Source organism: Cyprinus carpio, chromosome A7, assembly GCF_018340385.1.
Source record: "Cyprinus carpio isolate SPL01 chromosome A7, ASM1834038v1, whole genome shotgun sequence".
Classification (NCBI taxonomy): Eukaryota; Metazoa; Chordata; class Actinopteri; order Cypriniformes; family Cyprinidae; genus Cyprinus; species Cyprinus carpio.
In genome coordinates this window covers 39,983,350-40,010,979 of record NC_056578.1, presented here as the reverse complement: position 1 = coordinate 40,010,979, position 27,630 = coordinate 39,983,350, and the positions used below count along the sequence as shown (strand labels likewise).

At 38.8% G+C, this 27,630-nt stretch overlaps 1 protein-coding gene and 1 long non-coding RNA gene across 2 annotated transcripts in view; one reads left to right on the top strand and one right to left on the bottom strand.

Moving 5' to 3' along the window:
• LOC109082684 (peroxisome proliferator-activated receptor gamma coactivator 1-alpha-like) overlaps positions 1–25,655 on the top strand; it is a 41,676-nt gene extending 16,021 nt beyond the window's left edge. Inside the window, 11 exon segments of the mRNA XM_042761149.1 lie at positions 5,306–5,497; positions 6,461–6,583; positions 7,297–8,476; positions 9,289–9,334; positions 9,512–9,579; positions 12,563–13,601; positions 14,692–14,784; positions 15,610–15,730; positions 18,625–18,746; positions 20,108–20,259; positions 24,096–25,655. Of these exon segments, the coding sequence (XP_042617083.1) occupies positions 5,306–5,497; positions 6,461–6,583; positions 7,297–8,476; positions 9,289–9,334; positions 9,512–9,579; positions 12,563–13,601; positions 14,692–14,784; positions 15,610–15,730; positions 18,625–18,746; positions 20,108–20,259; positions 24,096–24,199 (3,240 nt within the window). The 3' untranslated portion in view covers positions 24,200–25,655.
• On the bottom strand, positions 654–26,770 carry LOC122145695. Its single transcript, XR_006160514.1, has 4 exons — positions 26,640–26,770; positions 19,869–19,874; positions 4,969–4,972; positions 654–693 (listed from the first exon to the last, which is right to left on the bottom strand). It is a non-coding gene; the product is annotated as an uncharacterized LOC122145695 (long non-coding RNA).
• Positions 26,771–27,630: the final 860 nt, after the last annotated feature.

Genomic DNA, 27,630 nt, shown 5'->3' with positions numbered 1-27,630 from the left:
CTTTTCTGCAATGAAGAATGAGCTGATTGGGTGCATTGCAGGAGATAAATCTGATGCATGCTCAGACTTGCATGAGCACTTTTAATAGCTCTGTCTGCCGGGTAAAATGAAACGATGTAACATATATTCCCAAAGTTTTGATTGAGGATCAGTTTTCCAGTTGCAGACAGTCTCATTCCTCCTTCCATCTACAGTTCATTCTGCATTTCCATGATATTCATCAATAATTCAATAACTTAGGGTCTAATTTTCATAACTTAGGGTCTGCCTTTAAGTGAAGAGCAAAATTTTCATAACTTAGGGTCTGCCTTTAAGTGAAGAGGTGCTTCGCAAAAGCCAATTTCTAGTTTTGTTGGTGTTTTCATTTTTAAGCGCAGCCCAAGTAAATGTGAGCATAAATCCTTAATATTTATTTATTTATTTATTTATTTATTTTATTACATAAAATGGCAATATATACACATAACAGTCAGGCGTGGTCCTTTGGCAACTGTGATGTCTGACTAATGGATGGATTCAATTTGATCCAGTATTTTTTTTTTTTTAGGTTATTGGGTCACCACACCTTATACTGATACTGATTAATTGTTAATTAATAAGTTAAGCTTGTATTGAATGTGTGTGTGTGTGTGTGTGTGTGTGTGTGTGTGTGTGTGTGTGTGTGTGTGTGTGTGTGTGTGTGTGTGTGTGTGTCTGTGTGTGTGTATATATATATAGATATATATATAGAGAGAGAGAGAGCCTGAAAAGGAGAAAAAAAGAAAAGCATTATGGGAATAATTGTCTCACAAAGTCAAGGTCTAGTTGATCTTCCCTCACCTACTGGAGACTGAAGTCAAGGTAAAAGATAATGCATTTATTTAGTAATCAGCCAATAGCTTTTATCCAGTGGGGTGAAAGCAATGATGTGGGTTCTGATAAGATCATTTGCTTTCAGCTGTTTTGCTGGCTACTGTACACAGCATTGAGTGTAAATTGAATAGCATGACCTTTTGCAGCTGAATCAAATTGTCTGCATTTCCACACACGTTTGGTGGTTTCAATTACCATACATTTTTTGATATTGGAGTCTGTAACCACAATCGTTCCTCATGGATACTTGTCCGAGAGCAGGTGTTTGCGATAAAATGTACACACGTACAGTCATGCAGTCTATAAGCACTTTTTTTTCCCTCTGCCTTCATACAGACGCAACTCACCCCTTGTGCAGTTAACACATACTTTATTATAAAAAGAGTACTGTAGTTTTGTCTTTCTCCTTTGTTGTCGCTTCTCTGTGAGTTTGGTGTAGTGCCAGTGATGATGTGTCCCTGTGCTGAAATCTGGGTGACAATTGACAGCCCCCCCCCGCCAGTGTGCTGCCCATAAGCCTGCCAGCAGCTGAAAGGTCAGAGGGGGATCTGGAGGATAACAAAGCACTTTTAACAAGAGAAAAGGGGGACTTTACACACTTAAATACCAGCTTTACATGTCCGTGTTTTCTTGTTTCCACATGGATAGCAGTTCCTGCTGCACTGGACTCTTTTTCCTTTCATCCGCCTCCTCCTGCTTACTTGTATTTTCTAGCACATCATAGCATGATCACCATCCTGAATATGTTTATTCTTACAAAAGTTTGCCTACCTCTGCAGATTTGCCACCTCAGACTTAAGCAAAGTTCTGTTTGCATGCACGTTTCAGAAAGGAATAACGGCGTGTGTTTTTCTTTTCTCCGCTGCATTAAAATATTTAGACTCCAGCTCTTTAGGAATCCGAGCACCCTAGCGTCAGCATTATTGGGTGAGTTTCTAAAATAAGCAGTGCATCAATATGTCTGAGCACCGAAAACTAAGTTTATTCTAATTGCATTAGAAAGAGAGCTGTGGACCATCTGTTGCACCACAGCTAAATAACAGCATGCAAACTCCTCTTTCTCTCTTTATGTTCAGTGCATCCATTTAGATCATGTCAGTTTGTTGCTAGCCTTTTATTTTTCACTTTCAGCTCTTTCACTTTGTGCAAGAGAGCAATTATTTCTAGGTAGAATTTTTCATTTTTTGGGGGGGGGGGGGCACTTGCAAGCACATATTAATTTATCAGTATTGTATTTATAATTCCCTCTTCACTATGCATTAATCTGGTTGTTTGCATACAAAAATAACTTGTACTTGTTGCTGATGAGTTTGATTGCTGCCTGTTCAAGTTTCTGGTCCAGACAGAGTCAGGGGGGTGGTAATGTTGGTTTGGGTTATGAAAAGTTAATCTTTACCGTACTCTGTCTCTCCATGATCATTGCCTCTGGAGCAGGCATGCCTCGGTGCCCAGCATGCAGGATCATTTGCGGGGGAAATGGGGTTTGAAATAGTGCTGGTGATTCCACTGGCAGAATCCTATTTTTGAGTAAGACATATGACTGCTGTGCCATGTACGTATACTGTGACATGATCTAAAATTTATTTGTTGACATGTATTCTCTCTCTTCCCACCCACAATACTATGACCAGGCACAGACTGCACAATGCAGAATATTTCTTGAATTTGTTAGTTATGGAATCAGATACTAATGACACAATAAATTAATGAGAAACCACCTGTAGTTCTTTTTTTCATTTTTCCGTATGTCCTATAAACCTTCATGTTTCTGATTTTTTGTTGTATTAAAATTTAAAGTTGTAAGAGTAAGAGTTGTATTAAAATTTAAAAGACATTTTCAATTCAATTCTGAATGGTGTACAAACTTTGCTTGCGTCACAGCTAGAAGAAGTCAAATTATAGACAAATAATGAATGGAGCAAAACCATTTTAGAGCTGTGAGTTAAAATTATTTTATATTTTTCCCGTCAGATGAAAACAAACTCTGTTTTGGTTTCAAAGAGAACAAAAAGAGAAAGAAAAATGCATCAGTCTTCACTTTAACCTTTTCCCACACATTCTTGGTCATTTAATGTCTTCTATGCGATGGTGCAAGGCTTTGGTTGTAAAATGCACTCTGAGTAATTGACTTTCTAGGTTTTATTACTGCAGAGTTTTCCCTCTTCGTCACGGTGGAGATGCAAGGCCACAGACCCGACCAAAATACAAAACTCACATTTTACTCTTTTTATATTCTTTCGTTAACTGTGGGGTATTCGCTCAGATCCTCAAATGATATCGGACCGATTTTTTCCAGCCACAAAGTTGGAGTAAAAGAAAAGGACCATGCTACCTGTTATCAGTGGCATAAGTTATATATCAGGAATACAATGGCTTAGGCAGGACACAATAAAAGAGTTAAAGCAAGGACAATTTCAAAGCCTGTCTGATAACAAAAGAACGTACCTTTTAATGAATGAATGGTGAGCGCTGGCGCGCCTCTGAAGTACCAGGGGAGGGAGGGGAGCGAGATGGAGTGTGACTGCAGAGCGCTTGCCAGTGTGTTTTATGGCTAATTGAAGCATTTGTGGTAAAACACCCATGAATGGCACCCTTTAGAATTAGAGCAGGTTAATATATTGTGATCCCACAATTAGCCCACGATTGTTAAGATCTGTTTAATTCGGTGGGGTCCATTAAGCGGAATGGAAAGGTCCTATCTATTTTTCTTCCCTTCTTACTCAGACCGTATCTCTTTAGAGGCAATCGATGGCTGTGGACACGACTCCAAAGGTTGCCTGGAAAATCCAGCCACTCTAACACTGGACTGGATGTACTTTGCTAGTGTTGGTTACACTTTGAATTTTGTGCCGGAATGGAGGACAAAGGTTATTGGGTCTGTTTAGTAGAATACAGAGAGATAACCAATGTTGAAAGAGGAGTGACGTTTTTGGCAGAACTTTTGATTGTTGCATAAACCTTGGAGTACCTTCTGTCATGCTAGATAAAGTCTTTACTGTGAGTTCACACTTGTAACAAGTAGTTTTACTAACCGTTAGTCCTTGTTTGGGTGCATGCTGATACTGTGAAAACTGTTTCCGAAAGGAAAATCACCAAATGAATAAAAGCTTTCCTCTATAAATCAAACGATGAGCTTTTATGGGAAGTTATCCTAAATAACCAAGATTATAATAAGCTTGAAGGAAATGCTTATTGTTATTGCCCTCTGTTTTAGTGGCTGCCTGGGTTTTTATGAAGTTGCAGAAGACAAATTGCAGCTCACAGAAAGGGCATTATTAGCCAACCAGGTTAAGTCACATGCTATGATTTCTTTCTAGCCGATTTATGTCAGAACTCAGGTGCCCCTGCAAATGTTTTGTTATCTCTCGGAAATATGCACCGTTATCAATTCCAGTACAGAATTAGGAAACATGTCCCAAGGAGGGTATTATGAACTCAACGAAGCCGGGCTTAACATTTTCCTGCCTGTCAGTGGCTAATCAAACGTTAGCACTATCAGTACTGAAATCTCTTAAATGGAGTGAGATAAGTAAAATGGACTTGTTTTGATGTCTCAAAAGCAGCTCCCGTGAGCAGATGAACATGATAGTGTGTAATCGAGAGAAACTATTAATAGAAAAGGGATCAATCGGGGTGATTGTTGCACATGGGACCGGAGGCTAAGCAATGCAACACTTCTATCTAAAGAGGACTGTCCCCCTGCAGCCACCACGATCTTGCCCGAATGCTATCAGCAAGCGATACTAATCCTGTGGTGTGCATAAAAGGATTTGTTCTTGTTGGCCTGCATGCGCCACGTCCCCCAGCAATTTTGGTGTTTATCTTCTCCAATTGCTAAGTCCCGTGGGTTTTGGTGCTGGAACTTCCAGTGCCTGCGACTTTTCCACAGCCACCGCTCCATGGATACTGTCCCTGCGTTACCATCTGCAGAAGAGACAGAGAAGGGAACATCAAAGAGTTTAGCGTTTAGCATTTGATTCTGTAATCACACTTCATATGCTCAAAAAATTGCATCTATTTCAGTTCACAATAAGGCTCCTTATCTGTGGATTGCCAGCTTGAATTTGGTTGATGAGCCATTTGAGACATCTGAGTTAGGGATTGGAAGAACTAAACTTCCCTCTTATTGTTTCTTACCTCTTACTCGCTACTACCCTGGGTAGTTGCTGTGTGTCAGCTCAGTTAATGGGTTTCTTAGGGGAGATATTATTTTGGTCCAGTAAGCTGCATGTTTAATGTACGACTGACAGGTCTGACTCATGTGGCTTAGGCAATTTGTAGTTGAAAGAGAATTTGTAGTAAAAAAATAAAAAAATAAATCAATCCTATTAGCGATTATGGAGCACTGCTCCACCCAGCCTGAAAACAGACAAAATGTACTACTACTCCAAACTAAAATGTCCTATTTTCTTCCACTGTTCATTCTTTCTCCCCATTTCTTTTCACCCCTTGGATAGATGAGGAAAATGAGGCCAACTTGCTGGCAGTGCTCACAGAAACCCTGGACAGTATCCCAGTGGATGAAGACGGGTTGCCTTCGTTCGAGGCCCTGGCAGATGGGGACGTGACCAATGCCAGAGATCAGAGCTGTCCTTCCACCCCAGACGGCTCGCCACGCACCCCAGAGCCAGATGAGCCTTCCCTGGTAAGAGACCCCTTCCCATCCATGCGTCCCTTGTGCCCAATCCTATTTTGCCATGAAGCATGGCCCTCTCATTCTGTTTCCTTCCCTCGCTCTTTCTCAGTCACACTGTGTTTCACTTTGCTCCCTTTGTCTGGTCTTCACTATCACCAGATAAGGGGATGCTGCAGGCCTGTCACCAAAAATGGGCACAGACAGCAGCTCTGGCAGTCTCCTATTGATGTCTGCGCACAAAAACAAAAGCAAATCGAATTAGTTCAGTGTTCCCGAGGTGTTAATTGCATTGTTGATTACTGCAAAAAAAAGAACACTGTCAAGCTGAAGCAATGAAAAATATGCTGAAAGAACTATATTTAATCAAGTAGACTATTTTCATTTTCTTTAATAAACCATCAGTAAACAGCAAGAGTTGAAGTCCACCTTGCATTTATTTTGTTGAATATTAGCACTTTAATGTTCACACTGGGCTCCATAACATTTGGAGCATTACAGAAAAAGTGTTGCACCTGCTCTGCTTGACATGCTGCCACACTATTAGTCTGATATATTTGATTCATAACCTGCAAAATTAAATAATTAAAGTTTAATGTTGAAGCATACAAATACAGTCATATTGCATTTTCTTTTTTTAAACATCAACATGATACTGCTGTCATCAAATAAATGAGTTTGTAAACTTAAAGAGAGAATCCTTTGAAAAAACGCATGCATGCAAAAATTTGCTTCCAAGGGACCATATTGACAAACAGCAGAGTGTGCTAACAATGCTAAGGTCTTGGGTTTGATTCCCAGAAAATGCATGAACTGATAAACTGTATAACTTGGGTGCAGTGTAAGTCACTTTGAATAAAGCATCTGACAAATGCATAAATGTGATGTAAATGTAAGTATTGTTTGGAGATCTTTGCATTTTGTTTTAAATTCTAGCTGTAATCCCCATGATCTGTTTCTCTGATGTGTTTGTAGCTGAAGAAGCTCCTCCTGGCGCCTGCTAACTCCCAGCTCAGCTATAATCAATACCCAGGTGGCAAGGCACAGAACCATGCAGCCAGCAACCTACGGATCAGACCAACACCTGCTGTTGCCAAGGTAGCTGCTCGCTGCAATTCTTGCATCAAAGGCCTGGTGTGTGAGCTCATCTGCTAGTTCCATGTAATTTTTCCTTTCTGATAAATTATACAAATAGTCTGCTCCCTCCAGGGAGCTAAAGCTTGATTAAGTTGTGTGTGTGATGGAGGTGTTGTGGCTGTCTCATCTAAAGTTTCATTACCCTTGATGACGTTCAGGACTTCTGAATGCCACCATCTCATTTCCATGAACAAAGAAAATGCTAAGATGTCTTGATAGAATTAGCATTGTTGGTCTCATTGTCACAAAAACAATGATTTATTTCCACAGGCCCAGTCATGTTGTAAACTAGAAGAAAAATTAGTAGTTATTTGAGGTGAACATCATGCATAATTCTCTCCCCTCCACACAAACACACTCACGCACATGCACAACTCTCTTTGAGGAGTTAATTTTCCATAATGACTTTGACTCCTCTGTTTCTGGAGCTCTGCACATGGCAGGGCCCCAGAGGACACTGCCGTCTCCTCCTGCTGCCTGCGTGCAGATCTTCCTGGAGCTGTCCCAAGACCTCGTAATTAAGATGATGGGCAAAGCACACTCACGTTGCCTTTTATGGAGACTAAACCACCTCTGCGCTAACCCCCTGTTCTAATCTCCCTATGTTACCAGTGTCCCCTGTTACATCCCATACTCATTCTGCCCCCTTTCTCTTTCTGATTTGTGTTATTTAGACAGAAAACCCCTGGAACACCAAACCACGAGGGGCCTGTCCCAACCGGTCCATGAGACGCCCTTGCACTGAGCTGCTCAAGTACCTCACCTCTAGCGACGAGGCCTTCCAGACCAAAGCCAGGGAAGCCAAGAGCACCTGGAAAGGTTGCGGCAAGGACAGGGGAGGGGCATGCACGTCCTCCTGCTCATCTTCTTCCTCTCCTTCGTCCTCGTCCACCTCCTCTTTCTCCTCCTTGTCGTCCTGCTCCTCTTCCACCGCCTCCAAAAAGAAGACGTCCTCTGCCTCCCCATCATCACAGCAGCAGCAGCAGCAGCAGCAGCTGGCAGTGCAGGCCCAGCGAGGTGAGAGCCAGGCAGCCGGCACGTGTAGTGTGGCTGGTGAGGGGGCGGGGAAGTGGCGGCGGTGTACTCAAGGGGAGCACTCCACTCCCGTTGCGTTGTCCCACGGAGGCGGCTGTGACCATGCCTGCTCCGGCGAAGAGGGGAGGCAGCCAGGCCTGCAGCCAAGTGTTGACCCAGGCAGCTTGGCCGCTGCCCGCTTTATTAGGTATATGCACTCTTACTCTCTCCCGCCTAGAGAGACGGGTCATGCAGGCAGCTGTGGTCATTGCCTTGAGGCGGGCGGCTTGGCTGAGGCTGGCTGTGCTAATAGGCATGTCACGGTGACCATTAGGAAAAGGAGGCAAGAGCTAGAGCACCCCATGCTCAGTCAGCTGCTCACCTCCAGGCCCAGGCCGGCCCGTTACCGGGCTCACCTGCAGTTGCCCAGTATCCCCGAGAATAAAAGGCGAGACCTACCTGACACAGCTTCTAGAGTCCAAGAGAGCCACTGGAATTTAGAGCAAGCTAGTCATGAGCACCCTAGAAAGGCACCTAGCTTACATGAGCAGGCATTTAGTGTGGCTGACCAGAGTGATCTTGAGTGTTCAGCAGAGCTTAAATTAGACCTAGAGAGCTGGTTAAGCATGCCAGGACAGGTGACAGGAGACAGCTTGCATGATCTAGTGGGCCGAGCTGGGGAGGATGTTTTTGATGATGTCATAGGCAGCCCCATGTCATTCTCACAGGGCCTGCCAAGCCCATTGTTCCCAGACTCTTTAGTTCCAGAGCGCACACCCTCCGACTCACAAAAACAGGCACTCCGCAGGCACCTTGATGACCAAGTCCCACCAATGTTAGGTAATCATTGCTGCATCCCTGCCCTCTCTCCTTTGCCTCTCTTCCTTTAACTGCTTCCCAGTTTGACCACACACTAACCACAGCGCTAACACAAACCTAACATTTACTTGGGAGCAAAAACTGATGCAGTTCCAAAGCATAAACCTCTGAATATTGGCACAAACCTTTGTCTGTAGATAAATTATAAATGAAAGAGGAGGAACGCCTGAAACACTTTGAACTATCGCATCGCCCAATTTCAAACTCAGATCTGTGTTGAAAAGCTTCTTTCTCAGGCTGCCATAATATAGCTGTTTAACTCAGAGATACTCCCTAGCTGCAGTTGGAGACAGTCGCAGCCTCAGGCAACTGCACACGCTTCCTTGACTCTTCTTTCTTCCTCTGCTTTGGTTTCAATTGCATGCAAAATATCTTCTTGTTAGAGTTCATTTTAGCAGTATGAAACATTTGTTCCATTCTTTTTCATGTCATAGTCTGTTTTACATTTTCTACTCATTCTGACTGTTGGAATGTGGTGGACCTTGTATGATGGGCTGGGAAACTGAACACATGCCATCACTCCATCCTGCCTCACAAAGTATGCAGTCAGATAAAGACAAATCTATGGGGTCAAGTTAGTCCAACTATTGGTTTTACCCAAAATTTCTGTCTGGCTGGAGAGTCATCTAGCCTTTCAGCTCAGGGTTGGATTTGCAACATCATTGCTGTCACTGATTGAGTCTAAGATATTTAGTTGTACATGTGGACCTGAAATATCTCGGGCACAGTGTGAACTAGTAAATTAATTACTCATGCTCCTTTGTGTTCTGCAGCCAAACCAACCATCTTGCCACTTCCTTTGACCCCAGAGTCTCCAAAGTAAGTGAGAGAGTTTTTACACAACTTTTGTAGAGCAGACAAAATCTGAACTAAAAAAAAAAAAAAAACACCAATGATGAGGCATTTTGTTAATTTCATCTCCATTTTTAAGCTCACACAAACACTTTCAGCACTCCATCCCTGTTCTCAGATTTTTTTTTCCTCTTTGTGTTACAGTGACCACAAGGGATCTCCGTTTGAGAACAAAACCATTGAACGCACATTGAATGTGAACATCTGAACAACACCAAAAAAAAAAAAACATTTATCACCTAACAAAAAAAAAAAGAAAATGAAAATTGTACTTAAAACAGACAGATGAATGGCACAAAAGCTCCCCCTTTCCTCCGTTTGTCTGGTAGTTAATCTTTTTTTTTATCATTCACTAGTAAAGTTAACATTTCTTTGGCCAAGGGAAAAGTCTCCTACAAGCCTACTTTGATAGTTTAATTAAAGCAAAAGGTGACATGGTCAGAATTTTACACAGTCCTTCATTGATTACTTTTTTCATTCTTCGGCTGATTTATTGAAAGTTTCACTCTTCCCCTTTGAAGAGTTAATATTCTCTCTTTCTCATATAGACTCTAATGCTTTTTGACTGAGCAACTTGCTGCTTCAATACATCAGAGTTAAATAGTCGTGGCATTATTATTGTTTTAATTGGTTTTACCAAGCAATTTGTTTTTGCCAATATTATCAGTATATATATATATGCCAGACTATCTGAAAAAAAAAAAAAAATATATATATATATATATATATATATATATATATATATTTTTTTTTTTTTTTTGTTTTTTTTTTCAGGCAGTCTGGCAATATGATTAGAGACATTAAGGTAATTTCCTTTGTTAATTCTGCTATTTATGATAAGGGCCATTTGTGAAATTGAGCCAAAGCATTTTTATGTATTTTAAAGGGGAATCAATTTTTTTTTTTTTTACACTTTTTTTTTTTTACACAATATATATATATATATATATATATACAATTTTTTTTTTTTTTACACAGTGGTGTTGACCCAAAGTAATTAAACTCGCATGAAGTGCATGTCAGCTGGGACTGAAACACAACTCTTCAGCAGTTCTCCCCTTTCTCACTTTCTTTCTCTCAGCATAAATCATGCAGGTAATTATTTCTGTATGCCCCATGCAGAGATTAATCATTCCAGGTCAATAAAAACAAAATCGCTGTCCTTTCCCTCTCACAATGTGTCTTGGTGAATGGGCCATTTGGTTTTCACTTACTGCAAGGTAATGGGCCTCAGTGTACAGATTTGACTTGAGGGTACAATGTAACTCTGTTTGGTGTTTTTCCTCAAACGTGGATTATGTCATAGCTTTGTAGTGAAGCTACACATTGAGGAATTTTATGACTTTTACAGGTTTTTCGACTTCTTGATTCCCTTTATTAAAGATGTGTGTTAGCTTCAAGATTTCAGAGTCATGTGAGGTCACCTTTACAGCCTCTTATGCAAGGCTAAAGGGTTAATTTATCTCTGTATGTAATGCATGAGCTTGTGCCTACTAACCTGGGGCAAAATCCAGCACTGTTTAATGCAAAACTCAATAAAGCTACACAATGTTTAAGCCAAGACCCTCTTTTCAGATTTGCTGAGGGAAAGTGCTTTGTTGAAGCTCTCTGATGAGCATTAGTTTACATTCTCCTATAATGTGTCTGCTGTCCTATAGACTACCTTAAGGCCTTCATACTCATATGTCTTTACTGACGATCACACCAGATTAACTGATTACAAGTCATTGTAAAGCCAGATGGGACTTTAGAAGTCATAAAAGAAATTTCCTTTGGGGTTTGTGCCATCATGACAGCAGTGTGAGAAGCCATTTTTACGGTTCTGTTGAATTAGAAAATGCCCAGGCATTTCACTGCAGAGCAAAACACCTTGACACCTGCGGAATAGCCAGCGCTATGAAAGTGCCAGATTTAATACCGTTCCCTAATCCCCATCCCTCTAATAGATTAACTTAAGCGGGGGTTCCTTTAATTATGGTATCATATGACACCCAGGTCAGTCTGTGTTACGCTCCTTGCGTGCCATTTTAAGATTACCATGGGGATCAGTTCTGTAAGCTTGAAGTAATAATTCGTTCAGAGGTCCCTGCGTAATTCACACACTGCCAGAAACAGACGAGAGAGCCCACCCATATATGATTAGTGTTTGTAACTGCACATTCATCATGGCTGCCTTTGACTGAACAGTGTATATTTATGTAATGCTATGTAATGTAATTTATGTAATGTAATGTAATGTAAAGGCGATAATGGTCCTTGGTTTATGACCCTGCGTACATTGTATTCCCAGATGGTGTTTGGTTGGTGCAGCAGACGTTCCTTTGGCAGTGCATGCTTTCTTTTCACAGCTCATTGCATTGGCATAATGATAAATTTAGTCATGGCCACTGTTGTTTTGTATGCCGAACCAGGCTTGTGCTTTACGTTTAGTGATTTACGTAGACAGATAAAGAAAGAAAAAGAGAGATTCAGTAAAAGGGGCATTGCTTTAACTAGTTGGTATTTAGTTTGAAATATCAGTTTTAGGATGTGGTCGTAAAAGGATGTGGTCCTGAAAAATATTCCAAAAATAGTTTGAAAAGAAATTTATAGACAGCTTACTGTCGTAATGTGTGTTTGGATCAGGAAAACAGAAATCAGAGAGATGACGAAATAGAAAGAGAGAGGGAGAAGTAGAGGAAAATAAAGAGGAACTACCTCTGGTTGTTTGTGCAAGTGCATTAACCATGCCATAAAGCAGCACATCTCAAGACTTCCCATATAAATGCCATCTGTTGGCACATAAATCTGTCAAGATGGCTGGGGGTTCATGAGGAGAAAAGGTGGCAAAGATGAAGAGAATGATAACAGCTCCCGCATCACTGTGCTTTCATCGTAGTCCCAGGAGTATGGCATTCAGGCATCTGTCGAAAGCACCAGTATCATTATAAGATCTGACTGTTTACTTTCTAATGAATGAGGATTGTTTACGGTCTGGAGGAAGTTTAATTGAGTAGCTCTGTCTGTATCACGGTGTGAACTGAGGTCACATTAATCTGTCAGGGTTTCAACAAAATGTGGATAAGGATTAGGTCTAAATGAAAGGGAATATTTTAATCAGGCTCAAGTGCATGCTTGTTCAGTCACTTAGAGACAGACCATGCACTGTTAAGGAACGAGAGGGATCTCTTTGGTAAATCATTTGTCTCTTCTTCTCTCCAGGTCTGACACCACCTACCACGCCTCCTCACAAAGCCAGTCAAGAGAACCCTTTCAAAGTATCACTCAAAAACAAGCTGTCTTCATGCTCTCCCTCGGCCCTGACAAGCAAAAGGCCCAGGCTGAGCAATGGGGGCTCTTGCCCTCAGCCAACCAGTGGCTCTATTCGGAAGGGCCCAGAGCAGACTGAGCTCTATGCCCAGTTGAGCAAGGCATCCTCCATAATGCCCCTAGGGGGCTTGGAGGAGCGTCGGGGCAAGCGGCCCATGCCCCGCGTCTTTGGCGATCATGACTATTGTCAGTCTACAAGCACAAAACGAGACAGCACTACTACAGCTGCAACGGTAGCTGGGCCAGTGGAGGGCCGGCATGTGGAATGTAAAGACTCAAACATGCCGGCCTCATTTACTTCTACATCATCGTTGTCTTCCGCCTCCCCTTCGTCTTCCTTTCTGGCCAGGCAGCTTCAGGGCCTTTCCCCCAAAGCTCAGGAGGCTTGTCCAGACATAGATGCTCACGGACAGGACCACGACTCCACTTCAGGCTCCAGAACGTCAGTAGATGGCAGCTCTGCTGGCAGGAAGCTACTTAGGGACCAGGAGATTCGGGAAGAGCTCAACAAGCACTTTGGAAAGCCTCAACAAGCCTTCTATAGCAGGATAGTGGGAGAGCAGAGGGGCATCCGGCCTCTAGAGGACAGTGACTCTGGGGTTGGGTACCTCAGTCTTCTCAACGATTACATACACCCGGGTCTGCCTGACTTTGATGACCTGGAGGTAGGCCGGGAGCGCCTGCTCTACTTGGGGGAAGGTTCTTCACTCGAGCTGCTCCTCGAAGGGTCCCCCTCCAGCTCCCCTTCCAGCAGTCCATTCTCTTGGAGCTCTGTCTCGCCTCCTTCCACTCAGCTCTCACCACAGCACCACCGCTGGCCACGCTCTATCTCCCGCTCCCGTTCCTCTTCTCACCACAGACGCAGATCCCTCTCCAGGTCTCCATACTCCCGCTCCGAGTCTCCCGACAGCCGTTCTCCCTCTAGGTAAGTTCGGGTTTGAGCATTCTGCCTGTCTCAGAAACATGTTTACCTAGCAATCTTTTTGGACACAAATCCACGTGTCTCAGCAGGAGGGGCGGTAAAGAATGTAAACATCTTTCTGTGGCTGTCATTACAATGAAGCGCGAGTCTGGGTCTCACAGCATGGCCACTGAAGTCGTTACGGCAAATTTTGCACAACCAAAGAAAAATTACGTACAATAGACAGTAAACGCTGGCTTTGAGAGACACAAGATAAAATGAGCTTGGAAGATAAACAGTGTCTTAGGTGGTAAATTGCTCCTCTGCACACTTGCTGTTACACCAAATGAGCCATTCCAAACCTGAGTTCAGACATTCACTCACCATTATAGCAATACTTTGTATAACTTGCAGAAACACCTTCAGAGGCATTTCGAAGTTTCATTTAGAAGTTTTTCATCTCTCATCATTCGCAAACAGCGCGGATGACAAATAGAGTCCAGCAGAGTCATTTCTTGTGCAAACAAGCGTGTGTCACTTGAGAAACTTGAGACGCTTATGGAAGTCTCACATTGTTTCCTCAACGGACCTTCATCCCTTTAGCTTGAATTTTAAATTAATTTCTCTCCAGCACTCTCTGATGGGGCTTTGTTGTTTTTAGTAGCAGCTGTTGTTTTGCTCAACAGCGTTGCCCGCTCCATCCCCGCGAGATGAAAGAAACGCCCAGTGACTGAAGTCCTGGACAATTTTAAGTGGGTTACATCCAGATAGCATGCCAGAAAGACAATATTTACAGTGCCTCCTTTTGAGATACATAGTGATATTGCACTGATGAAAGAGACTCTAAAACCGAAATACAGATTTCTCCTATTTTATATCCCCTTTTGATATTACAAACGTCTAACTTTACACCTATACGTCTGAATTTAGTCAAATCAGATTTTTTTATTCCATGTTTTACCCTTAATTTCCCTTTTTTAGTTTATGCCTGTTATTTAAAGTTATGCATACATTTCAGTTGCCTGTGATCCTTTAGAAGTAAAGACAATGTTCAGTGTTCAGTCTTGGTTTTACATTTTTCTAAGAATTGTGTTGTCTTTCTGCTTCTACCCAGGTCTCCTCACAATATGGACAATAGCACTTTTATTCCCAGGATTTATAGAAGCCCTCACTCCCAGGCTCATTCTATTTTTGGTCGGAGACCCAGGTAAGTACTTGTGCATGGAAAATACTTATCCATTTGTCACTCTATCAAATATTGTGTATGTATCATGCTACACTTACATTAGAAAAATTCATATATGCTGATATTATAGAACCATACATGGGACAGCCTTAAATAAGTGCTGCAAGATAATGTACTGTGTCTGCAATACTTTCAGAGTATGTCCTTATGCAAAGAAAGCAAATCACTTGCTGACTCGGTCTAATTGATATGATGAGTTATGATGATACATCATTTCAAGGCCTTAACTTTTCAAACTTTTACAATAAAGCTTTCGTCGGCAAGAGCAGCTTGCATTAGGGACCCACTACCTCCCAGCTACACCTTATCCCTGATGGTGCTTTAATCCGCTCATTTTGTGCTTTTACACCATGTTGCCTCTATTGCAAATGACTGTAGAAAAAAAGTTGCACTTTTTGGACGTAAAGTTCAAACTAAGCAAAAAGTAATGGCATGTGAAGTTGTGCTGACAGACACAGCTGCCAAATTTCGGCCGTATTCCCTTAAGAGTCCCACCACTGGGAGCTGTAACCTTTTGCGATGTAATGAGACAACTTATTAATGTGTTTGTTTGTCTTCCACTCTTTTGGAGACACTATTACTGGGGATTTTTTCTCAGAAAAGTATCTGAGAAGCAGGAGACCTAAACGAGTATCTCAATCTGCTTTTTAATCTCGTCTTGGAGAAACGAATCAGATACTAAAGATAACCTCATTTTTATTTCTTAAAGTTTTGTGTTTAGAAAGAACTTGATGTGATTTTTTTGTTGTTTTATTTTATTTTTATTATTATTTTTTTTAACTGCAGGTATGACAGCTATGAGGAATACCAGCATGTGCGTCTGAAGCGGGAAGAGTACAGACGCGACAATGAGAAGCGGGAATGTGAGAGGGCCGAGCAGAGGGAGAAACAATGGCAAAAAGCAATAGTAAGTGCACTCACCTAAGTACTTTATCTAGTTATTGGATGATTCTTCAATTATGGACACATTTATATACTTGGGGGTGTTTTTTAGTAAAACTTACGTTTAAACTACAAATAGAGCAAACATAAGAAAGGTCATATAAAACTCAGTTGGTAACTTTTCCTCTGCTTTCATAATTTACTTTTTAAAACTTTTCAAATGCCTTATATGTTCAGATTTTATGACCCAGACTTTCAATCTCAAAAATGTTTGGTAACACTTTTGATTAGGGAACTCAAGATAAGAGTTTTCCCTCGATAAACTCATAGTTTGCTGATTATTGTTAGTAAGTAAGGTAGTTGTTGTAGTAGTTAAGTTTAGGTATGGAGCAGAGTTAAGGGTTCTATATGGTCATGCAGAATACTTGTACTTTATAAGTACTAATAAACAGCCAATATGTTATTAATATGCATGCTAATAAGAAACTAATTGATAGTGAATGGTGTTCCTTAGTCTAAATGGGTACTAAATGTTCATTTAAAAATGCTGATTGATTTTCTAGATTAAAACATAATAATCTGAACAGCAGTTAAGAGAAATAACTAGTAACTGTGCTATAATTTTGTCAAATTTAAATTATTTATATGAGATAAATCAGATTAATCAGAAAAGTAAATGACACTGGGTTGAAAATGTTTCAGAACATTTTTTTTTTCTTTTTTTTTTTCAAATGTCTGTCCACTGTTGGACATTATTAGTAGATAATTTAAGCAAATTAGTGAGAGTGTGTTTTAAAGCTGTTGATTTTCTAAAAGTCCACAGGGCCAAACATGCCCATACTTAAAGAAAACCTATTTATGCTTGGAGGTGTTTTTCAGTTGTGGTCTCTCTCCTGCTGCCAGGAATTGTACATTGGCACAGACGTTATCCTTCTCTCAGGCTTTCTCTGCCTCCATCACTGTGTTTGCCTACAGAAAGCTCGAAGCACACAGCCATCCCAGTGCTCTCTCTCTCTCTCTCTCTCTATCTTTCTCTCTTGCTCAAAAAGTGAACTCATGCAAAGACAGCGCTCTGAATCATTCAGGCTACACGCGTTTCCTCTTTATCTTCCAGTTGTGTATTTTTAACATCTCTGTGGCATTTCCGAATGGTGCCGGATTCTATTAATCACACCGTGGGCTAAATGCTTTCGACCAGACAAGAGCAAAGTTAAAATAAGACCCCCGCCCCTCCCCCCTCAAATCAAAGGTACTGTATGTTAAAGCTTGGGCTCAAAATGAGCAGTTTAATTTCAAACACTTACATATTTGAAATGCAGTTTTCTGAGATGAAATATCAGTTTTGTTCTCTTTCGCTGTGCCTGACCAGACTGTGAAATGAGACGGCTTTCCAACTCAGTTCACTGATAAATGCACACGTCAAATAATGCATGCATGACTCGGCCCCTGCGTACGTTTTTTTTTTTTTTTTTTTTTTTTTTTTCTCCGTGTTCTGCAGCAGCGAGACAATTACCAGCAGCGGCGGCTGAGCTGTCAGAAGAGGTTTTGGGGGGGCAAAGGATGTGAGAGCTTCATATGAAGCGCTAGTCTCAGGGTGTCATCTTTAAAACCTCACCGCATTTATCAGCTGTCAGCAACAAAACCACCAATTCAGCAAACACTTTTGTCTCCTATTGTACATGATGGAAGCACGAGGGGAGCTTCAGAGGAAATGCATAAAAAGAAACAGCCCTCCCAGGTGTTCTGGCTAATTTGTAGGTTTTTGTTTTTGTTGTAGCTGTTGCTGTTGTGACACGGTGACATCGTGTACACAGGTGAATTATGACTCTGTTGAGGGCCAATAGATTTGTGTCATAATTTTATGTATGACTTACAAGAGACCTCTGGTTATTGTTGAGGATCATAAGTACATTTTGTCACACATAATGGCAGGTACATGAGCATATGAATAAATAATGCCACGTAATAAGGCCTGAGGCTTGTGTTTTGTCTCAAGATTAGCAAACTGAATTAAATACCTCCATTTTTATGTATTCAGCCTGGTGGGGTCTTTACATTTTCTCAATCTATGTGTTCTCTCTTGTGCTTCATTGAAAAAAATGGAACAAAGTGATATTAGCCTGTGGCTAAAATTAATGATAAACGCACACCTGAGGCTGCACATCAATTCTGTCATCTATCAAAAATGGTCACAGCATTTTTCATAAATTAATATACTTTAGTATGTAATAATGTCTGCTTGGCAATGATGCTGTTTGGTTGAAAAGGTACCCTTTAAACCATTTTGCATCAAAAACAAAAATATCAAGATGTTTATTGAATTTATGTCAAGACTGAAATATATTGAGATTATTATTATTATTTTTTTTTTTAGCTGAATCACCCAGCTCTAGTTGTAAACACAGTAGACGATAAAAGATTGATGAAAGTTATCAACTTGCAAGTATGAGAAATTCTGCACATACCGTATAAGAGATTTGGACTCCGTTTCTCAATCCAAAACACATCTGCAGCTTTTTCAAAGCTCAAAACAACTCTTTTTAGTTGATAAAAATTTGCTATAAAATCAACAGGGACCAAAGTTTTATTGTATCATAGCTCTATAATATGATTCCCTCGTCCTGTTTGCACAATCCTATGGATAGTCCAAGTTATACACATTAAGAGAGAGACAGACTCTTTCAGTTTAGTTTGTTCTTATCCACTCACACACATACACACACAAAACAGAGTGAAAATGATAAAGGAGAGTCCTCCAGCCATTTCCTCCAGACGGTTCTTGGCTTTCCCACAGTGGTGGATGTTAATTACAGTCATGGGGTGAGGTTGAGAGAAGTCAAGGAGAGGAAAAGAGGGAAAAAAGAAAGCAGAAGCACTATGTTAGACTAATCTCTTCTCTCTCGCTCTCTTTCTGAGCAGGAGGAGAGGCGAGTGGTGTATGTGGGACGTCTTCGCACCGACAGCACACGCACAGAGCTCAAATGCCGCTTTGAAGTCTTCGGCGAGATTGAGGAGTGCACAGTCAACTTGAGACATGACGGGTAAGACCGTGGGCCTGCGCCTGTGTGTTTTTCTGGATTGTGCGTGTGTCGAATGGTTAAAGGGAGTCAATACTTTCCTTCAGCATAAAAGGAATCGTCTAAATCTAGTTAATGATGTACTTGCGGCCATTGAATGGTGATTAGTAAAGCAGACTTCACTGCTTCTCATTGCACATGCAAGTGTGTGTTTGAATACAAATAGAATTATGCTATAACAGAAAGCGAGAAGTCACATATTTAGGGCTACATTTAATAACAGTTTGTGCCAGTGCAAACCCTTTCTTGCCGTAAAAAAAAAAAAAAAAAAAACTACTGGCAGGATTTATTAAAGACACTCTGAAACATTTGTGATAAAAAGGCATGGATGCAGTTATTTTTGCGGCTGACCTTATTGCATGGATTTGTAGGAGTTTCCTTTTAAGATTCAACAAATTTTGTATCTTTGGTCATTTGCTAAGATTTCCATTAGTCAATTTACTGGGAATTGAACTATTATTCAATGCTCCAAAAATAATTTTTGAACCCATTTTGCTAGTTAGTAGATTACATCATCAGCTCTTGTTTGCGACTCTATGCTAATCTGTGCTGCTCTTGTTGGTAGATTGCGTTGGTCATTATGAAAATTAACTGACTGTGTCAGTGCTCTTTAGCCCTCTGGTGCTGTTCTGTTTGGTTTTGGCACTTGCTATGTGAAAAAAAAAAAAGAAAAAAAAAAATCATGGACTTGATTAGAAAGGATTAATTGGTAAAAATTGACCACTTTGGAAATTAATAGGAAGCGGATTTTATCTAGTGGAAACGTTTGGTACTGCGCCCAAACAAAATTTTACTAAACTGAAATTTGGAACATAACATGATTAGATTCATGGCTTTGATTTTCATACAGTTTTAGAGAACTTCAGCAATTATCTGCCATCAAGTGTATTCTTTAAAAAGAGACCAAACTCCAAAGAATTCAAGATTTACAACAGTTTAAGTTCTATAAAGTTCTATAAATATGACTCAATACCATGAAACCCCCTAAATATACAAAATGTAAAAATAAATATATATCAAATATATATATAGTTCATTCATTTATTTGAAAAAAAAAAAAAAAAAACTGGCATTTCTGACCACAACATGAAGCTTCAGAAGGTTAATTTTCACATTGTCAATAGATCAGTAGATCACCCAGAAAATATTCCACTCCCATCTATGCTTTTACGGAACTGCAATATCACACTAATTTGTTCTGTTTAGTAAGTCTGGCCCTTACTGATTCCAATTTTGCATTTATATATTTTGAATGGCAGCTGAAACAAGCACACAGTTCCTGTACTCTCTTCGACTGACACTTCATTTTCTATTTTTCAATGCAGGGATAACTTTGGCTTCATCACCTACCGCTACACTTGTGATGCGCTTGCTGCCCTTGAGAATGGGCACACCTTGCGCAGGTCGAATGAGCCTCACTTTGAGCTCTGCCTTGGTGGACAAAAGCAGTACAGTAAATCGAATTACACAGACTTAGGTAAGTACACAGAGTGGCTGCATTTCTACACAACTGACTAGAGACACAACAGATTAAAAAAAAAAAAGACTTAATACAGAATGAAAAACTGCTAGTAAATGCAGATTGAGTTTTGACGCGTTGTGGGAATTCTCTATATCGTATTTCTGCTTTACCCATGTACATGCATTGGTGTCCTGGATGGTTTATGTGAAATGGGAAAACAGTAAGGTTGGGTCGGAGAGCAAGGTCACGTTCCATCAGCCTCCTCTTCCAAAACAGGCTTCCTCCTTCCCACTACTGGGATGTTGAACAGCAGCAAGACCTCAGCATGACACTGAAGAGTGAGAAGCCTGCAGAAAGAGATAGACCAAAAAAAAAAAAAAAAAAAAAAAACAGAAGTAAGAGGAAGAGCTCTGTCAGCAATTGACTGATTCATAGACAGCTTTATCTCCATCCACCCCTGTCCAGTCTCTATTCTCTCCAATTCTAAGCCATGCCGGTTGACCAGCAGTTTTGGATAAATCCACCAACAGGACAAGAATTGGAATACATGCAAATTTGTTGTGCACTATTTTTTATTGTGTCTTTTCCTGTGTTGTCTTCACAGTTGTTATTGTTAACTAATTGCAAAGCTGAAATATAATTAAATATCAGTTTAAGATGAGGTGCTATAATTACCAAAACTAAAACTGAAATAAAAATAAAGCTAAATAGAAATCTTAAAATAAATAAATAAATAAAATAAACATCTAATAGATCAACAATATAATGTAACAAAATTACAAAAAATAAAGTATTTTCCTGTGTTGTCTTCAGTGTTGTTATTGTTAAATAGAACTAAAACTATTTTTGTTAACTGAAATAAATTTAAATATAAATATTAGCCTGTTTTGATTAATTGCAAAGCTGAAATAAAAAAATAAATAAAAAAATAAAATAAGATAAAATATAAATATTAGATTAAAAAAATATATAAAATTAAGTAATTTTAAGATAAAGTACTAAAATTACTAAAAGTAAAACTGAAATAAAAATAAAGCTAAATAGAAAAGAAAACAAATCTAATAAAAGCAACAAAAGCACATCATAAAATTGAAAATGAAAACTGACAATGTAAAAGATAATTCAAAATATGAATAATTATTATTATAGTATAAAATAATACTAAAATAACATATGTATTTATTCATTTCACACTGATCCCATCACCCTCTTCCCCAAAGCCTTTTTAGACACCCATGCTTTTGTTTCATATTCACCAAGCCCTCTGTCCAGGATTACCAAGGTGACAATCTACTGTAGATCAGATTGATGTATCTGTGAGTGACAAATTCCTCTGTAAAATGTTACGGGGCTTTTTTCCACCCATGATGCCTGTGATAGGATTGTGGCAGTAATAGGCATCATCTCCACCCAAAGGGGAACAGTGTCTTTTGGGGGAAGGGATGAGATAGGAGGCAAAGGAATTGAATCCTGAGGACAGAACCTTTACATGTTAGGGAAGGGGGGATGCAGCAACATGCAATGTGAGATTATTACTTCCTGTTATAACAGGAAAAATGGGAAGCTGGGGAACGCCATGCACTTCAGTGTTTAGTCAGTGCTCCACTTCTGCAAAATGTGAGGTCAGGGACGTGTAATGCTCAGGACGTTGGGATGATCCATCTCAGTGGCGTTGATGGTGCTGCAGGTCAATGGAAAGGAACAAGAGCACTTTTGCTCAAATAAAGAGAACATTAGCATTAATTTCAAAAGCAAGGGGTAAGGCCAAAGGTATTCAGATTGTGCACATAATACGCTCTCCAAAGGTGAGTGCAGAAGCTTTGGTTAAGGGTCATATAGCAGAGTCATTGTATTTGGGAATCTATCCCCGCTTCAAGCCAGATAAATAGCTTGACCTTCATTTTCTTAAAGCCTTTCGCTATATGCTGGTTTTACGGTGAGTGTAGGCTGAAAAGCAGCAATAGGTTCACATGAAAAGGAAATGGCTGGAAAAAGAGGCAAGCGACTACAATAACACCACCCCACAGCGGCCTCAGAACCTTCTTCTCAATCTTCTGCCTTTCTCTTCCTCTTTCCTCCTTGTTTTCTGAGACACCGTCCATTAGTTCTAAGTAGAGCGCAGAGGCATTTTTCATCTTTCAAGGTGCACGGCATGACACCGCTCTCCCCTTAGCCATAGTATTAGATCACGACTGGCATCTCCTGCATGCCACGGTCATTCTCATTTCTCACACGCTCCGACTGTGCCACTGTGCATGTGGGGCACCATTTGTGAAGCTGTCTGCCACTAGAGATAAGACAGCCGTATTTGTTAACCTGGATGCGAATCAAACTGTATGTGTAATGGTCATTAGGTTCTCATGTTCGGGAAGTTGCTCCTGACTGTTTAATTATTAAACTAGGTGGTTCAAGACAGTGGAGAGGTATATTACAGCAGGTCTAGAAGACCGATTTGTTGGGTTTTAAAGGATGACCTCTGAATTTTAGAGTAAAATATGTAATGTTGTATAATACTGATACATAGTGACAAAATATTTTAAAAGTTTTAGTTTCAAACACATATGGCAAGTTTTTTTTTTATTTTTTTTACTCATGTTGGTTTTATATTGAAGAACATTTATACCTAAAAAGTTAAATTAAAGTTAAAGTAAAATTTAAAATGTTATTTACATCTTGAATTCATGTATTTCATTGAAATAAACCCCTAACCCTATTTTTACAAATATAATAAATTATTTGTTTGTAAATATCATGTTAATAGATATCTTTATTTATTGATAATATTTTGACAGCTTTATCACCCTGACATTTTTTTTTACTCAAAATATCAAAATTAATTTTACTCCAGAAATGAAAAACCTGCTCATCATACAGTAGAAGATGTGTATTTAAGTCATTGCATGTATGAGTTGCAGTTTAATGCATTTTAAAACCTAATAATAAGCATTTTTGGTATTATCAAACAATGTCCAAGCTCTATGGAAGCCCATTTCTGCCACATATATAAAACATGCTTTGGTAAATCATAATTATGACATAAAACAATTATGAGATACTACATCAAAATAATGCAATACAAAGAATTAAAATTGACATTGTCAATTATGAGATAAAAAGATCAACATTCTGGCATAAAAAGTCCAAATTATGAGACAAGAATGCAAATATTACATAAAAGTCTAAATAAGTGGGGTTGGAGTGAGATAATCTAAACTGACAAAATGTCATAATTATGAGATAAATCGAGATTATGACAAACTAAATCATATTTATGCATTATACAACATAAATGCATTTAATTCTGACATAAATAGATAATTTATGAGATAATAATGCATAATTGACATAAATTATGAGATAATGCATAATTGACAAATTATGAGATAATAATGCAGAATTGACAAGTAAATTATGAGATGATTATCATGAGAAGTCTAAAATTACAAAAAATAATACTTTTGCGTTAAATAAAGATTGACGTACTAAATCATAATAATGAGATAAGATGAGTCAAAATTATGAGATAAAAAGTGAACTTATGACAGAAAGTTGACATTAATACAGTAATACAATGATGAGAAAAAAAGTTGACATTCTGACATAAAATTGAGTTTATGAGTTTATTGTGACATGTTGAAACTGAACACAAGTTAAAATTGACACAAGTCATAATTATGACTTTTTATGTCATAATTGATTTATCAAAGTAAGTTTTGTTATGCATGTGGCAGAAACAGGCTTCCACACAACGCAGCTCTTACAAAACGAGTAACACACAACAGCACCTTTTAAAGTGAGGCCAGCGTCCCTGTTTTCCACAGATGTTCAAACGTGTTGTCTTCTTCTTTTAGATTCGCATGCTGACGACTTTGATCCAGCCTCCACTAAAAGCAAGTACGACTCCATGGATTTTGACAGCTTGTTGCGAGAGGCCCAGTATAGCCTGAGAAGGTAATGAGCTGCACCGGCTGGCTGCAAAGAGAGGGATTCACAATACCTCACTGTTGTTTCTGTTCTTTGTATACAAGACTACAAGACGTTTTACACTTTATCTAAGTGGAAAGAGTATATGTGGATGAAAAAGCTCTACGTTTATGAAGGGATATATATGTATATCTACAAGCAAAGTTTACATGAACCTAGCTGCTGCAACGCTGAGGAGAGACTTTACCTGTGGGAATAGCCAGTGAAGTAGAGGACACTACTTTAGTGGACTACACAGATCCGTGTGCTGCGTGAGACTCTGGAAGAGACATGAATCTTCGTCAGAGTTCGCTCCACATGCCGCATCACCCTCGGCACTTTTGAAACGGGAAGAGTGCAGCTCGTTCAGTCTGTTTTTATTGTTTGAAGTTTTTGTGGGCTTTTTCTGTTCCTTTTTTAATCTGGTGTTTGGACGTGGTGTTACACTGTTGAGAAGGGTTTGGTTTGGGGAAAATCTCTCGGAAGGTGACGTTGTCTACATTTATTGCCTATTTACAAAACAAATATTTTTATTTGATGTGCATATCAGCGTTCTTTGTTTGTTACAGCTATGCACTGTAAAATGCAGCCTTTTTAAGATGAACTTTTCTTAATCAAGAATGCTGATCTGTAGATGATGTATAACCTACATGGTGTTTAGACGTGATTCGATTGTAAAAATATGTATGGAAATTTATCACTCTTTTTTGGGGTAGCATGCAACAATTTTTGTCTCTGTTTTTTTTTTTTTTTTTTTTTTTAACTCCATGTGAAGTTTTATCTGATTTTGAAGTTAAAAACTCAGTGTTTTCCATATATACATGCAGTGTGTAAGTTTATGTTCACTATTGTATAAAAAAAGAAAGAAAAAAAAGGTAAGCCCCAAGATATTTTTTTATCCTTTATATCTTGAAGAATTAAGAGCTTTTATTTTATTTCTCTGTGCACACGAATCATTTTTATTGTTGCTGTTTGATTATACACTTTCACAAAGATAGAATTACTCTTTTAACACAGAATTACTCATGCTTATTTATGTATTTATCTCAGTATTCTAATCTAACTATTTATGGCAGCCATCTCACGTGATGCGCCTTACAAATTTTGCTATTTATATTAGTTGTTATTCAACAATCACTGGAAAGGATGTAAATTTAAAAGTTCTAAGAAATGTCATTTTTTTATAAATGCCTTCAGAGATAGAACAAAAAGCATATTGTATAGGCTCATGATGAATTTTGCTGCTCTAAACTTGTTTTTCTAGCTCTAAAACACTTTGATCCCTCTTTTTCATCTCTTTTTTTATTACATGAAGCAATAAAATAATTTTGCAGGTATTTTGTTGTACCACAGAAAATCAGTCTTTGCTCCACACTGTTGATTATGTGAATGCCAAACTAAAGTTTACAATTTTCTTTCCTGAATTTTTTTTAAAAAGATTTATATATATATATATATATATATATAGATATATATATATGTATATATATATGTATGTATGTATGTATATTATATATATATATATATATATATATATATATATATATGTATTTGATGTAAAAATATATATAATATATATGATGATGCTAATCTTGTCATTACTCACAATAACTCAAAATAATGAAAAGTAATAATGGAATATGAAAATGTGAATTAAAAAAAGCTAATAATAATAAAGCAATAAATTATTTTTCAAAGCTGTATTTTAGCTCATGTTGTTGTATGGTTTAAGACATGACAAATTACCAAGACTCTGTTTATTCCAGTGCCTCGACACAGATCGAAAGACCACCGCTGGAAAGAGAAATTGGTTGTGAATGCAGCTTGTGTGTGAGAGAGAGTGAAAGAAGTGAGAATTTAAAACAAGCAATGACATAAAGGGTTAAAAAAGCCAAGAAATTGCGTCAAGTCTCTTTCCAAAGCGAGAGCTATTTTTGTCTTTGCTGTGGTTTGAAGGTACCTCAGAGGAACTGTAAATTATTCAAAACGGCCGCAACAGGCCCTTGTCAGTGACACTTAGAGTAACCTTTCTTTGTCAGTTGGCGGCAGGTTTTGTTGTTGTGCTGATCTGTTTTTGAATGAGAAACCCATATTAAAGGAATCACAGTGTAAATGTCCGGTTTAAGGCACTGAAATAGTATATTTTCTGCACAGAGCTTGGGTACGGCGTCATGTCGTGTTCGATATGTGTGGCTTTAATCATTGCAACGTGTCTGTTCTGAATCTGCTTTGTAAATTGCTGCAGCAATATGTTACAACAACTGATGGGGTGTATCTTTTGGAGTGGGAGACTTTTTACCATAGTAAAAACTACTGAAGGATTTGCCACCACTTTGGACGATTTGTGTGTGTGTGTGTGTGAGCACAACCAAAACCTGCCGCCAACTGACAAAGAAAGGTTACTCTAAGTGTCACTGACAAGGGCCTGTAACAACCATATCTATCTAAATGAGGCTGGGTGTGTGTTTCTTTCCATGTGTGGATTTGATGGTGTGTGTGTGTGTGTGTGTTTTGGGGGTCAAGGAGACTGTGTTTGGCTGTTATCTTCTATTTGTCTCCTATCCATGTTGCCTTCTGCTGAGTCCTAACCAATGCTTTTGTAGCTGTACGTAATGTACAATCTTTGTTGTGAATTTTCTTTTTTTATGTGTAGTTTTCATCAGCCTCACCATGCCAATAAAGAGAATTGTGTCTAATTTATTCTTTCCCTCCTTTTTCTTGTGCATGCAGACTGAATATATTTAGAAGTAGTCGCTCAAATGTGTGTTTCAGCTACATTATGATTTTAATGAAGTCTCTTCTGTTCTCCAAGGCTGTATTTATGGGCTAAAAAATACAGTAAAAACTTCAATATTGTGAAATATTATTACAATTTAAAATGTCTGTTTTCTATTGTAATATATTGTAAAATGTAATTTGTTCCTGTGATGCAAAGCTGAATTTTTAAGCCTCATTACTCCAGTCTCCAGTGTCACATGATCCTTCAGAAATCAGTATAATATGCATTTCTTACTATTACTAATTTTAAAAACAAAAACAACTGATCCACATCAAAACAAAAAACAAAAAACCATGATATACTACCATTCCAATATTTGGGATATGTTAGTATCTGTGTGTTTTTAATAGAAATTAATGCTTTTATTCTGTAAATATGCATTAAACTGATCAAAAGTGACAGTAAAAAACATTTACAATGTTATAAAAGTTTATTTTTAAAATAAGCACTGTTCTTTTGAACTTTCTATTCATCAAAAGATCCTGAAAAAAAGTGTCCACAAAATATTAAGCAGCAAAAATTGTTTTTAACATTGATAATATTAAGATCCATTATTAATAACCGAGCACCAATAATAATTGATCAGCAAATCAGCATATTAGAATGAATTCTGAAGGATCATGTGACACTAAAGACAGGCTGAA